The sequence below is a fragment of the Morone saxatilis genome, unplaced genomic scaffold, assembly GCF_004916995.1.
Source record: "Morone saxatilis isolate NCDOM2014 unplaced genomic scaffold, NCSU_SB_2.0 Contig15, whole genome shotgun sequence".
NCBI classification, from domain to species: domain Eukaryota; kingdom Metazoa; phylum Chordata; class Actinopteri; family Moronidae; genus Morone; species Morone saxatilis.
Window position 1 is genome coordinate 1,020,627 of NW_023339707.1, and position 13,285 is coordinate 1,033,911.

A 13,285-nucleotide genomic window follows, 5' to 3' on the forward strand; every position below is an offset into this window, starting at 1 on the left:
ACTTTTTAGAGATATGTGGTTCTCACAGGACCGCAACACTACAAACATGATGATCATCGAGAATATGATTCATGTCTGTAGATTAAAGTACCCAACAGTATATACCGTAGTTAAAATTTGCTCCACCTTAAACATCTACAACAGTAAAATGCAACATACACATTATTTAGCATCAACATGAATCCAAAAACATCAGCTATAATAGTAAAACACTGACAAGGAACATTTTAGTGCAGAACTAAGTATCTGAATAATTCCTACACCACGCAGCTACCTCTATCATTGCTGAAGTCTGTCAGTTGCTTTGTGTTGCGTTGAACTCTTTTGTCTTTCAGTTTGTAAGTAAAAATGTGTGTGATGCATCAACTGTCAAGGTTGTGAGTCACCATTACAGTTGCCACTGTAGGTTGTTACTCATTATTGAATGTGTCTTCTCCAACAGCTTCTGATGTGGGCATTTGTGCTGGTGCACTGTTCCTGAAGCTGCACTTGGAAGACAGAGCATACAAAGTGCCAAGCCACCTGGGTTGGCAGCCGCTCTGCAACATGTCCAAGAGTAAGAGCCCCGAGTCTGTCAAGGTGGTGGTCCGATGTCGCCCTATGAATGAAAAAGAGCGGGCGGCCAAGTTTGAAAGGGTGGTATCTGTCGACGTCAAATTTGGCCAAATTAGTGTCAGGAACCCCAGGGAAGCTTCAGCCAATGAACTCCCCAAAGTCTTCACCTTTGATTCGGTTTACGACTGGAACTCCAAACAAATAGATCTGTATGATGAAACCTTCAGGCCCCTGGTGGATTCAGTTCTTCTTGGGTTCAATGGGACCATTTTTGCCTATGGGCAGACGGGTACAGGCAAAACATATACTATGGAGGGGGTGAGAAACGATCCAGAGAGGAGAGGGGTGATTCCTAATTCCTTTGAGCACATCTTCACTCACATTTCACGGTCCCAGAATCAGCAGTACCTGGTGAGAGCATCATATCTAGAAATTTACCAAGAGGAGATCAAAGACCTGCTCTCTAAGGACCAGTCACGTCGTCTCGAGCTCAGGGAGAGGCCTGACACGGGTGTGTATGTCAAAGACCTTTCATCATTTGTTACCAAGAGTGTGCGTGAGATTGAACATGTCATGAATGTGGGCAACCAGAATCGTTCAGTGGGTGCCACTAACATGAATGAACACAGCTCCCGTTCTCACGCCATCTTCGTCATCACTGTAGAGTGCAGTGAGCTGGGTGTGGATGGGGAGAACCATATCAGAGTTGGCAAGTTGAACCTGGTAGATTTAGCCGGTAGTGAAAGGCAGACCAAGACTGGCGCTCAGGGGGAGAGGCTTAAAGAAGCCACAAAGATCAATCTGTCACTTTCTGCTCTGGGGAATGTCATATCGGCTCTTGTGGATGGCAGGAGCAGCCACATCCCCTACCGAGACTCAAAACTCACCCGTCTGCTGCAGGACTCTCTGGGGGGAAACGCCCGCACTGTCATGGTTGCCAACATTGGCCCAGCATCCTACAACGTGGAGGAGACCTTGACAACGCTGCGCTACTCCAACAGGGCCAAAAACATCAAGAATAAACCACGCATCAATGAGGATCCCAAGGATGCCCTGCTCAGGGAGTTTCAGGAGGAGATCGCGAGGCTGAAGGCGCAGCTGCAAAAGCGTTCTGGGAAAAAGAAAAGGAGGAGGCAGAGGAGGAGGGCCGGGGAAGGGAGCGACGGCGAGGATCTGGAAGAAGGAGAGACGGAGGAGGAGGACGACGAAGATGGGGACGATAAAGGGGATTACTGGCGGGAGCAGCAGGAGAAGTTGGAGACAGAGAAGAAGGAAATCATGGAGGATCACAGTCTGGTGGCTGAGGAGAAAGCTCGGCTGCTTAGAGAGAAACAAAAGAAGATGGAAGATTTGAAGAGGGAAAGGGAGGCTGGAGAGATGCTTGCAGCCAAAGTGAAGGTAAGCTGCACTGGTCAAACTGCGTTACTGTACATTATGTATGTATCTGATTTGATCTGAAAAGAAGGTGTAGTACAGGTTCATATTTCAGATTGTCTCATGTTGTTCCCAGCTGCTGAAATATACCAGAGTCAATTGCAACTTGCCGCTTTTCTCCCCCATGTGACTTTTTTTCTCCATCCAGGCAATGGAGAGTAAGCTCCTGGTAGGGGGGAAGAACATTGTGGATCACACCAATGAGCAACAGAGAATGCTGGAGCAGAAGAGGCAGGAAATCGCTGAACAGGTATACCACCAAACAACTGAAAAATGAGCCCTACTCTTAATTAAACTTCTTGTTTGTTTGAAGCGCCCAAATCAGTACTATGTTCACTGGATAGCTGTTTTCTTAGGACTGTAGGGCTGACCCATAAATCTTAGTTCCACCGCCATCTCAATATGAAAATGCACATCGCGAAAGATTGCCTGAAACACACGATAAAATAATAAAAATGATATAATGTAGGGATGGGTACAGAAACCCAGTTTGAAACAGGCCCTTGAGCTAAACACACATACATGCATACAAACGGAGCAAAGTCAGCAGACATCAGATACGAGAGTCTGCAGTGGAGGCACTGAACCCAATGAAGTTAACTCGAGTTGACAACAAATAAAACGCTTGTTACTGTATGCAAGTGCGATAAAACCTTCTCCAGTAAAAAGCCAATACTTAATCAGTGTGTAGAGAAGCGATATTTGTTCCGTCCGCAGTCTCTCATCTCTGCTGTGTTTTACACAAGTGCAGCACGCTAGCTCAGCTAATAGCAACAAAAGCTGTATGTATGTAGTCTGTTCATCTTAGTTCTCCACATATCTTAACTAGCCCCCCATCTCTCTACCAGCGGTACCTGCAGACATTGGACGGGACAGGATGAATTCATTTTTTTATAGACATTTTGATGTCAGGAATGAGATCAATTTTGTTGACATTTTAGATTTGTTTACAGTGACATGTTATTGATTTGACTTTGCTGTTGTGAACATTACTGTTGCCACTCTATAAACAACATTTAGTTTGATTTAAGATTTTCAGCTCCAACTTCCAGCTGAAGTTAAAGACAACCAGGCTGGCATAGGAGCTGTACAGCTAATATACACACTTCAGTATTTATTTATCTCAAAGTCATCGCCATGAACAGTGTTATCACACAGACAGATTTGGACAGGCACGTCTTAAATACCCTATGGAGACTGGCCAGGTGCTCCCAGTTGCCCTGATTAAGTCCGCTTACCAAGCAGGGACCTGCAAGGCAACACAGACAGACAGACGTAACACACACAGAAAACCTTATGGAGCAGGGGATCCAGTAACAGTGAAGGTGGAGATGGTGTTGATACCGCCCTGTTTGTGTTTCTAATAAGACTGAGGACGTGACATTTTTACTCTGAGTCTGTCTCCAGTAACTGAGGTTTCCACAGATTAAGGGTTATTTCTCTGCCATGACCTTCCTTGTGTCTTGTGTAAATCCCATCCATGCTATTTTTACACCTGCCTTCCTGTTTGATACATCACATCTGCACCTGAAAAACTGCCATCTGCCCCACAGTGCCTCATGGGTTTTCATTGAATATTGTAACTATATGCCTTTTTCACAGCAGCCATTTTGGCAAGAAATAGTAGGGTAAACACAGGTGTTACCAATGATACTAATAAAGCTCAAGATCAGTTGTCTGGTTTGTGCACCCTTCTGTCAACATGACAACAGTCTTATAATGTGAGCAGCAAAGCAAGTCTGAGACTTTGAAAGTCTTGTAGTCTGTACTTGTCTTCATAGAAGGCATAAACCACAATTGCAGTCCCAGAGTCCCTATGTTCATTATTAGCCATTATCCCACAGTCCTGCACTTTACATGGTGGTCTATGTTGTTTCCCAGGAGGGCATTATTTTTTGATGATGACCATTTTGCTGTACACTGGCCCTTACTTGACTGAATGATAGAAATCGTGTATCTCACTTTCAATTAGTGACAGGCAGCCGTGCTTTAAATGTATGAATGTACATGTGCGTTTACAGAAACGGCGAGAGCGGGAGATGCAGCAGCAGGTGGAGAGTCGCGACGAAGAGACTCTGGAGTTGAAGGAGACCTACAGCTCTCTGCAACAGGAGGTCGACATCAAAACCAAGAAGCTGAAAAAGGTAGCGCCTGCAACCTTGAGTGGTCTGAGTAATGGATGCCCCTCTAGTCCTGGCTAGTACAGTATATCACAATACACTGCTAGCATGTGTTTTATCATTTGTGAAAGCATAGGTACAGCAAGTCTGATGATGTTTTTGTGAGACCTTTATCTGATAATAAACTGCCTTGCAAGTAAATAGGCCAGGTACTATTTCAAATCAGGCAAGAAAAGACTGTTATGTCTGCTTGGTTAGTCCATTATTCCTAACAAAAGTCAGGTGTCTAAGCCAAATTCAAAGGCTGAATACTCTCCTTTTCATCATGGTAACCCTGGTTTCCTCTCTCCTTGTCTGTCCTCTAGCTGTTTGCCAAGCTGCAGGCAGTGAAGGCAGAAATCCATGACATCCAGGAGGTACACATCAACGACCGCCAGGAGCTGGAACAGACCCAGAACGAGCTCACCAGGGACCTCAAACTCAAGTATGGAGCCTGCTTATCATACTGTTGGCCTGGCAGGAAGACATTGATCAGTATTATATCTATTATAGATACCATCTGCCTCGGCAGAGGAGGGAGAATATACTGCAGTGATGTCCAAACTGCATATGGCTTCCAACCCAGACACAATGCAATAATGATGGTTTTAAACTTACTGTCAGGTGAAGCAGCGTGTCTGTCTGTGGCACGAATGACAAGTGAATTTTAAATTCTTTATTACAGACCAGTTTGCCATCTCTTTATTCGTTCTCCATATGCCTGCTCACCAAAACTTGCTCTGTGGTCCATAAGTTAACGTTATGGATATGATTGGTTTGTGATATTAAAGATAAGATAATAATGTTAAACAGAACATGATGCTGTGTGACACACAGACTTTTACATTTTTTAATTTTAATGCTGCACAAAGGTAAACAGTAGGCAAACGGGTTGTCATGTTAGTGGCAACCATAGCAACATATGGTTGTGTGTGTTTCATGTTGCCGTCCTGCCATTTCATCAGATTTTTTTTGTTGTGAGGTGCTGTCTGCCTACCGTCTCACTGAATCCATGTGAATGCAGCTCTGCTGCGACTCCACGTAGGCTCAATTAACCACAACTTGAAGCATTTATTTATGCTTTAAGTCTATTTTTTCAACAATACACATGTAACGCAAGGTCCATGCCCAATAAAAAGACACAGAATAATACATTCATACTCATTTTGAAACCTAAGCGGAGCAGACTCCACAGACGCTCGCTTACATAAACCTGTGTGCATATTCTGTTTGAGACTAAACCGTTGTTAGGATGAGTGGAGTGGAACGGACTTGTAGCGATCTATTCTGCGTCGAGTCATTGGTGTTACAGTTAGAAAACATCTGTAGTAAACTGTAGTCACTTTGCCAGAGACAGATCTGCTTTGGTGATAAAAGCCAAGAGTTGCACAAAAGTGACCTAATGTGGATTGTCCCATAAATGCTGACCACTTACCTGTAATTAAAGTGTCAACACTAGGCCTACCAGTAACTTATATGACCATCTGTGAGTGCTGTCCTGTATTGTCAAGAAAACTCCTGGAAAATGTTCTGGAAAGGTCCTGGAAAATGATTGCTTAAAAAGAGTGGGAACCCTGTGTTGCAATGCGTCTGTTCAGAACATGGTGGTTTATGTTGTTAAAAGGAGTTCGGTCCAGACCTGCTCTAGTGTCCTGAGATAACTTATGTTATGAATTGGTGCTATACAAATAAAATTGAACTGAATGGAAATGTTGGTAATTATAATTGTTGTGCTTCTTTATAGTAACCATTAGATAGACATAGCCCAACTCTAACCTGCTAACACAATGCTCAAATAGTGCATAAGAAGGAAAAAAAGGGTTTTTAACTTGTACTGTTGCATTCTCAGGATCTGGTCAGATAGTTAGTTCTATTCAGCCCAATTCCTCTAAAATGTATAATTATTAATGAACTGAATTGAATTAGGCATATTATTTCTGACCACAGACCCAAACCAGTAGACTTCCTGATTCAGTGTAATAAATAATAACACACAGGAGTCACAAGACTGAACTGTCTGTGTGTTTATATTTGTTCGGTCTCATCTGACCTTTTTGTGTTGCTTTTATTTCTCTCTCTCTCTGTCTGTCTGCCTGCTACTGCCTCTGTCTAATTACTTGTCTGTGTGTTTTTCAGGCATCTTATCATCGAGAACTTCATTCCCTTAGAGGAGAAAAACAAAATAGTAAACAGGGCTTACTTTGATGAGGAGGATGAATACTGGAAAATGAAGCCCATCACACGTTTAGAGGAGTGAGTTCCAGAATATTAATAACATGCTTTTTTTGTACATTCTTCATGTAGTGCTCCAACTGGAACATACATGTTTGTAAAAGCTGTCAAAATTAGGACGAGCACGGTTTGTGGCAGTATTGTTTAATGCAGTGGTTTCCAACCTTGGGGATGGGACCCACCAAAAGCTTAATGGTCGGGTCACAAGGCCTTCTTGATTTTATGGCGTGTAAAAAAAATGTAAATGTAAAGTAAATTGTTTAATAGAACAATGACCAAGCATCAGGGACAAGAAAACAATTGCATAAAAAGTTCCCTAAACAGGAAATAATCTGTTCAGAATGAATCAGAATCACTCTATTTACGCAGCTACTGAGTTCACTGTTTGGGTTCATTGTACAGTTTTGAATTTAACATGAAATATCCATAAAACATGTCACTGAGTCAGGAGTGGAACCAGTAGTTTAATGTATGGTCAGTTTTTACCTCTTCTCCATTCATTTGCTGTTTTGAAATGATTGCCTTGATGTAAACACGATTAGAGCTGGAACAATTAGTCAATTAATTTATTAGTTAATTTCCCAAAAAATAATAATCACCAACTTTTGATTATTGATTAATTGTTTAAGTAATTGTTTGTGCAAAAATGGCAAAAAGTGCCTCTCAAAATAGCTTTTCTCTGTTTTATATCATATTAAAGTGAATAACTTTTGGGTTATGGATCATCAAAATGATACATTTAAAGACATTACCTTGGACATTTTTCACTATTTTCTGACAAATGATTAATTGATTAATCTAAAGAATTATCAGAAATTAAAATAATCGTTAAATTCTAACTACACCCATCAATTCTGCTAGCTCCCTCCCACTTAGCAAATTTTAAAAATGTATTTGAGACCTGCAGAGGACAGTTACTGTAGGGGGCGTGGCCTCGACACTGACAGGAGTGATTGACAGGCGGACCACAGTGGCATAACAGCTGTCAGACCCTCAGTGTCTGCGCTGGAAACACAGAGTCCGCTCAAGGATCAAGGTAAAGATTGCTGTGCGGTGGTGTTTCTACAGCAGTTTAAAAGTCCCAACCACTGCGCCACAATATAAAAATACTAAGTAGAGTAGTAGTTTAGCAAAAACTAGCGTACACTCCTGTGAATGATGCGTCTCTCTCTGTGTACATTTTAAAATGAGTGCAGCAGTCTCACACTCCCACTCAAAGCGGAGGCTGTGGGAGGCTCCTCTGATTAGAGGAACACAGTTTTTTTAACAGAAATGTTCGACTCTAATGCAAGAAAACATGTTTTAGTACCTTTAAGGCTAAACACAATGTCTTTTCCTGCATGTAAACCTAGTTTAAGTGTTGATGTTGATATTCACAGTAAGCTAACATTACCAAAGATTTACTCCGTTATTTTACTAAAGACTAAGATTTACTTTTTCTAGGTATCATTATTTTTATTACACTGTAAGTGATATCCTTAATAGACTTTTTGTTCAACCACAAAAAGCGTCTGATTTGAGTATTTAGCCTTAAAGCAGCATTTGCATGTTTTATTAGCATTTATAGAATGCTGTGTTATAGAACAGTTCAGTGTTCCCATGATGCTATATACACTGTTTGGCTCTGTGTGTCTGCTTCAGTGACCATCAGATGATGACCAGGCCTTTGTCTGCGGTTGGCTACAAGAGGCCTCTCAGTCACCATGCTCACATGGCCATGATGTTGAGGCCTGACATGAGATACAAAGTAAGCTGCACATCCTCCTCACATTTCTCACTGATAACCCTCCAGTGACTGCTCTCTGCATATAAACGACCACGGACACACTCATCATCTGTCACTGATTAAGCCAAATGGGTGGGCTTCGATGTACTGATGACACTACAATACAGTGTAGTATTAACAGTGTTGGTCAGTGTATTAAATATGTAGATGGATTGACTTGTTTATGTCAGGTGAGTGTGTGCTTCTGTTCTGCTCCCCTTCCCCCAGGCTGAAAACATCATGATGCTGGACATGGACCTGCCAGCTCGGACCACTAAAGAGTATCAGGAGCCGGTTATCGCCCCAAAGGTGGCGGCAGCTCTGGAGGATGCTCTAAGGGATGAGGATGAGATCCAGGTCGACGCCTCAGGCTTTCACAGCAGCCTGGGACAAACCCCACCCGCCAGCGCCAGCAGCAGCCTCAAGAAACCAAAGTCTGGGTAAGGCAAACACCTCGTAGCTCTCCTCCAGCTGTCATTATGTTCATTTGCGAGAGGCATATACTGTGGTCAGGCTGGTGCTCGCACATTTGGTCAGGAAGCAAAGAAACCCTAGCTGTCGTTCCAACAATATGTTTCAACCTCTGTCATTGCTTCCTCAGTCGGCCAAGGACAGGCAAGAAGTCGAGCACCCCGACCTCTCCATTCAGCCCCTGCAGCCCAGGATCCCCGCTGTACCCACAATCCCGCGGCCTGGTGCCCAAGTGACAGCTTTTACCACTAAATGTCACCACCAACCTCTCTCGTGCACCTTGCCACTTTGGGACTCAACTTTGAGAGAATGGGTTTTGTTTTGTTCGAGTATATTTTTTTTTGTCATGATGACGATAGAGATAAACTTAAGACTAATGCTGCTTTGTAGGTTTTAACTGTAACCGCACCACTATTAACTGTTATCATGAGCTTTTCATCTTCGAGATGTGAAACCCCTCATCCTGAGTGGGAGTCAGTACAACACCAGGACAGCAGCCACGCATGAAGCCTCACATCACCCTACACTACTGTTATCCTTCCATACATTTGGCTGAATGCCACTAATGTCTTATATATCTGTGTCACAATGTTCTTAATGTACAGGAAAAAATGAAGATGGGCTTACAATCCCCCGTTGATGGACTGCAGTATCCTCAATGCACTACATCTTCCTATCTTCCCAGATCCGTGTTGTGTGTTGTAGTCTCTTACTGTAAGTGTGGACATGGGTGGGGGGCAGGGGGTTGACGTTATGACACATGGACTGGGCAGCTCTGCAGTCGTCACCAACAGGCTGTGGGTGTGTTGTATGTCAGGCCGCATATCTGTGTGTGTCTTTACGTCGCTGTCAGAATATGGAACATTTCGGGTTATGTCAAACTGCGCTGTTCCTTCCATTGTTGGTCTTGTGATAAGCTTTAAGTCTTTTGTGCATGTGTTGTTTATGTCTTAAAGGAATACTTCAACATTTTGGGAAATAAGCCTATTGGCTTAGTTTCAGAGTGAGATGAGAAAACCAGTACCACCCTATTATGTAGAAGCAACCTCATGGTGACAATAAGACCCCAAGAAGTCAGCGCGGCCAGCTATGAAATATTTCTAGCATGCGCCTCCTGCCAAAACCACAGCATGTCACTTTCACATTTCTGTTTGTGTATGGATTAAAAGTCCAGTGTGTAACATTTAGGAGGATCCGTTGGTAGAAACCATAGACTGTATAAATAAAAATGGACGAGCCGTTGTGAAGCTCAGTGTGGTCGGCTCTGGCTGTCACCATCTTCGTAGTCCTGACTCCCCTGGCTCCCAGTTAATCCAAAAATGGTCAAAGTTGGAGCGTGAATGAAGCCTTGTTACTGAAAACAGCTGCCTGTGACGGCACCCTCCTGTCACTCAAACCAACCACGCCCCTTAATTATGCATAACCTTAAGCCTTAATATCATTAAAATGGGTGAGTGCTATAAAAATTCAACCCCGTACAGTTGTCATGAACGGGAGAAATTAGCTATAGAGAGCAGAAGTGTTTTTTGTACCAAAACATGTTTATTTCTGCTCTAAAGCTCTAAATGTTCGAGCCAGCCTCAAGTGGCGGTTAGAGGAACTGCAGGACCTTTTCCGAATTTCACAGCCACCACAGTTTCTCCTACACCCTTGGAACAAGAGGGTGATGCGAGGGGGTTGTAATTGGTAACTACACCACTAGATGCCACTAAATCGTACACACTGGTCCTTTAAACAAACAAGATAAATTGTGTTCAATGTTCATTAGTAGGCAAATGGACAGAGACGGGCTAGCTGCTAGCCCTTGCTTCCACTCCTTATGCTAATCCACCTGCTAGCTCTGGCTTCATATGTAGCATATACACAATCCAAACATTTTTAATTTCCTAAAATGTGGAACTGTTCCTTTAACTCTATGCTTGTAAATGCACAGGCCAGAAAGTAAAGCACACTACAGACTCTGTCACAAGTTGCTGTAATCAGTAGATGCTGTTCTTCCTGGGGCATATGAGACGGAGGTGGGGAACGACGGGAGAGAGCTCAACACATTTACACAAACGCCCACTGCGGACACATTTTAGGGTGCACGACAGTGCAGCGGGCCACCTGACACCTGAGCGGGAGATCAGAGCTAACCACACCCTGGGTCACTTCAAAGTTACTGTCCTGGAACGTGCCTCAGATTTATCAGGGTTCCAAGGTGCCTTAACCTGTGTCCTCATTCTCTGCTCCTTTTATATGAAGCGTGCACACATTCTTATCGGCCAGTGGTTTTCTTTTCTCTCATCTAATCATTCATTCCGGCATCAGGGAATTGCTATTAGTGTGGTCCCGACGTTCCTTTCAGAAAGGGGTGCACTCATATGGAGAGGCAGAGCATTTGGACACCGCATTCAACCACCCCCAGGTTTCTGGGTAAGGGCCACAGGAAGGCAAGGCAAGCAGAGGGCGATGTATTCCCCTTCTGTTTTCTTTTTTTATATATTTTTTTTTACCTCATCTAGCTTTGTATTGGTCTGAGTGGTCCTTGGAAAGAACTGATTGGTCTAACAGAACACTAAATAAAACCCCAGGGGAGTGCTGAGCGCTAAACAGTACTGCAGTGGTGCCACACAACTCACATATATGGACTTGAATGCATCTGAATACACAAACCGTTCCTTTTGTTTGCCTACAGATGAATAATATGCAGTTTAACTTCCATGGTTCAGCCTGCCTCTCTGCTGCTCTCTGTTCCCCATACTCTAACTGAGGGGTGTGCTGTCCGCTCGCTGCTACTGTGTAGGGTTTTACAACCCACTGTGACATTTTAACAGGCTGTGGTGCAGCAGCAAATGAAATCCTCTCAAATACATGTGACTTGTGCAGTTGTCTGTTTCAAGCTGCAGTAGGTAACTTTTATAAAAATGTTTCGTCATGTTTGCATGTTATCCTGACAGCAGTTCATGAGACAGATAATCTGTGAAACAATCAGGTTCATCTGGCTCCTCCTAGAGGGCGTCAAATACAGACGCTTTGAGTTGGTGGCTTGAAGCTTTGGAACTGAAAGTGTCTGTATTTGATGTCCTGGCAATGAGACTCAACAATCAGCTATCTTTCTTGGCTCTGATTGGTGGTTTTCGTTCAGGCCCGGTGGATTCTTAAAAATGCCATTAGGAGCAGTAGGAGTAGGATAATGAACGTTTCAGCAAATGTGACAAAAAGGTATTTTAGAAAAGTTACCTACTGCAGCTTTAAGAGCCACCCAGCCTGTCGTTAAAGGAGCTCTTTTGCTGTTGGACCCATGCCTGCATACCTTATGTGTTTAGATATGTAACAATGATTATAGACTTGTTGATAGGCAATTCTCAGTCACTTTTGCAGATATATAAAAAAAAATACAAAAAATAGGTTGAAAAAAATTAACTTATTATAATCTTTCATTTTTATATACAGATGTAGATATACATTTTGATTCAGTTTTTTTCCTTTAAAATAGATTAATGTTTTATTTTTTTAGCTTTGTAATTTAATGTTGAAATGTTATTCTTTTTCATCACACATGTATGTGTCTTCTTTTTTATTCAGCAAGGTACAGGCTTTTTTGCTACTGAAGAAGATTAGGGCCACATGTGAAACATTTATTTAAGTTCTGATTTTAAAGTCAGAAAAAAAAAAACCTTTTCTCCCCAGAATTCTGACTTTAAAGTTTAAAGACAGAAGTCAGAAAACATTTTTTCTATGTGGCCTTAATCTTCTTCTGTATTTGTGTGTGTGTGTGTGTATGTCTGTGCACTTAAAAATGCTTTAGTTGGGTTCTCCACGTGGAAAACAAACGTGCAGGTCAACAGTGTTGATTTAGGGAAGCGTGGAGACTGCACGTATTTACACGTTCACTGTACATTTAACCTCATAAACATAATCTTTAGAATAAGGCCTAATAACTGTCGTAACTAACACTGCAATGCTGTATACCTGCCGCATGATCTGACCTAGCTTGTTTGGTTGTGTGAGTATTCATCATTCATAGGAATTTGATAAGCAAAATGTGAATGTCTTAATTTAATTGAATGCATCTGCATCCGTATCCCATAGCTACATCACTGGATCCAAACTCCATATCTGTGACCTACTTTTATGTGCTGGTATTGTTTTATAGCCAAATGACATTCTGCTGGAGCACTGTCTGTGGCTGGCTGTGTCTTTTACTTGTTTAGTATCTTTTGATTATTAAAGACAATTCAATTATATATATATATTGAGTTGTGTTGTTTAATTTAAAGTTCACCCCAAAATCACAAATGCGTCGTGCAATTTATCCATCTAGACTGTTTTGGTGTGAGTTGCTGAGCTCTGGAGACGTATTCCTTCTCTCCAATATAATAAACCAGGTAGCACTCGGCCACGGCTTGTAGTGTCCAAAGCACCAAGAAAAAAAAAACATTTGAAAAACTCAACAGTTTTTTCCAGAAATCATCACCCACTTACTCAAGATAGAAATTGAAAAAAAGAAGCCTCTTAAGTATGTATGATTGTTACATTTGTATGATTTTTGTTAAATAAAATAAATCATACAGACTGAAAATTGTATAAAAATATCAGGAAAACCCGTCTGATCAATATTCACACTAAATAATCGGCCTTAAAGTTCATCCAAATGTCTCGTTTTACAATTCAATTCAATTCAATT

General features: G+C 42.1%; 1 protein-coding gene across 1 annotated transcript in view; it reads left to right on the forward strand.

The window, feature by feature from the left end:
* kif3b (kinesin family member 3B) overlaps nt 1-12,845 on the forward strand; it is a 14,173-nt gene extending 1,328 nt beyond the window's left edge. Inside the window, exons 2-9 of the mRNA XM_035656185.1 lie at nt 443-1,953; nt 2,138-2,239; nt 4,011-4,133; nt 4,475-4,593; nt 6,285-6,401; nt 8,022-8,127; nt 8,374-8,585; nt 8,747-12,845. Of these exons, the coding sequence (XP_035512078.1) occupies nt 547-1,953; nt 2,138-2,239; nt 4,011-4,133; nt 4,475-4,593; nt 6,285-6,401; nt 8,022-8,127; nt 8,374-8,585; nt 8,747-8,852 (2,292 nt within the window). The 5' untranslated portion in view covers nt 443-546 and the 3' untranslated portion in view covers nt 8,853-12,845. The remainder of the gene's footprint in view (nt 1-442; nt 1,954-2,137; nt 2,240-4,010; nt 4,134-4,474; nt 4,594-6,284; nt 6,402-8,021; nt 8,128-8,373; nt 8,586-8,746) is intronic.
* Nucleotides 12,846-13,285: the final 440 nt, after the last annotated feature.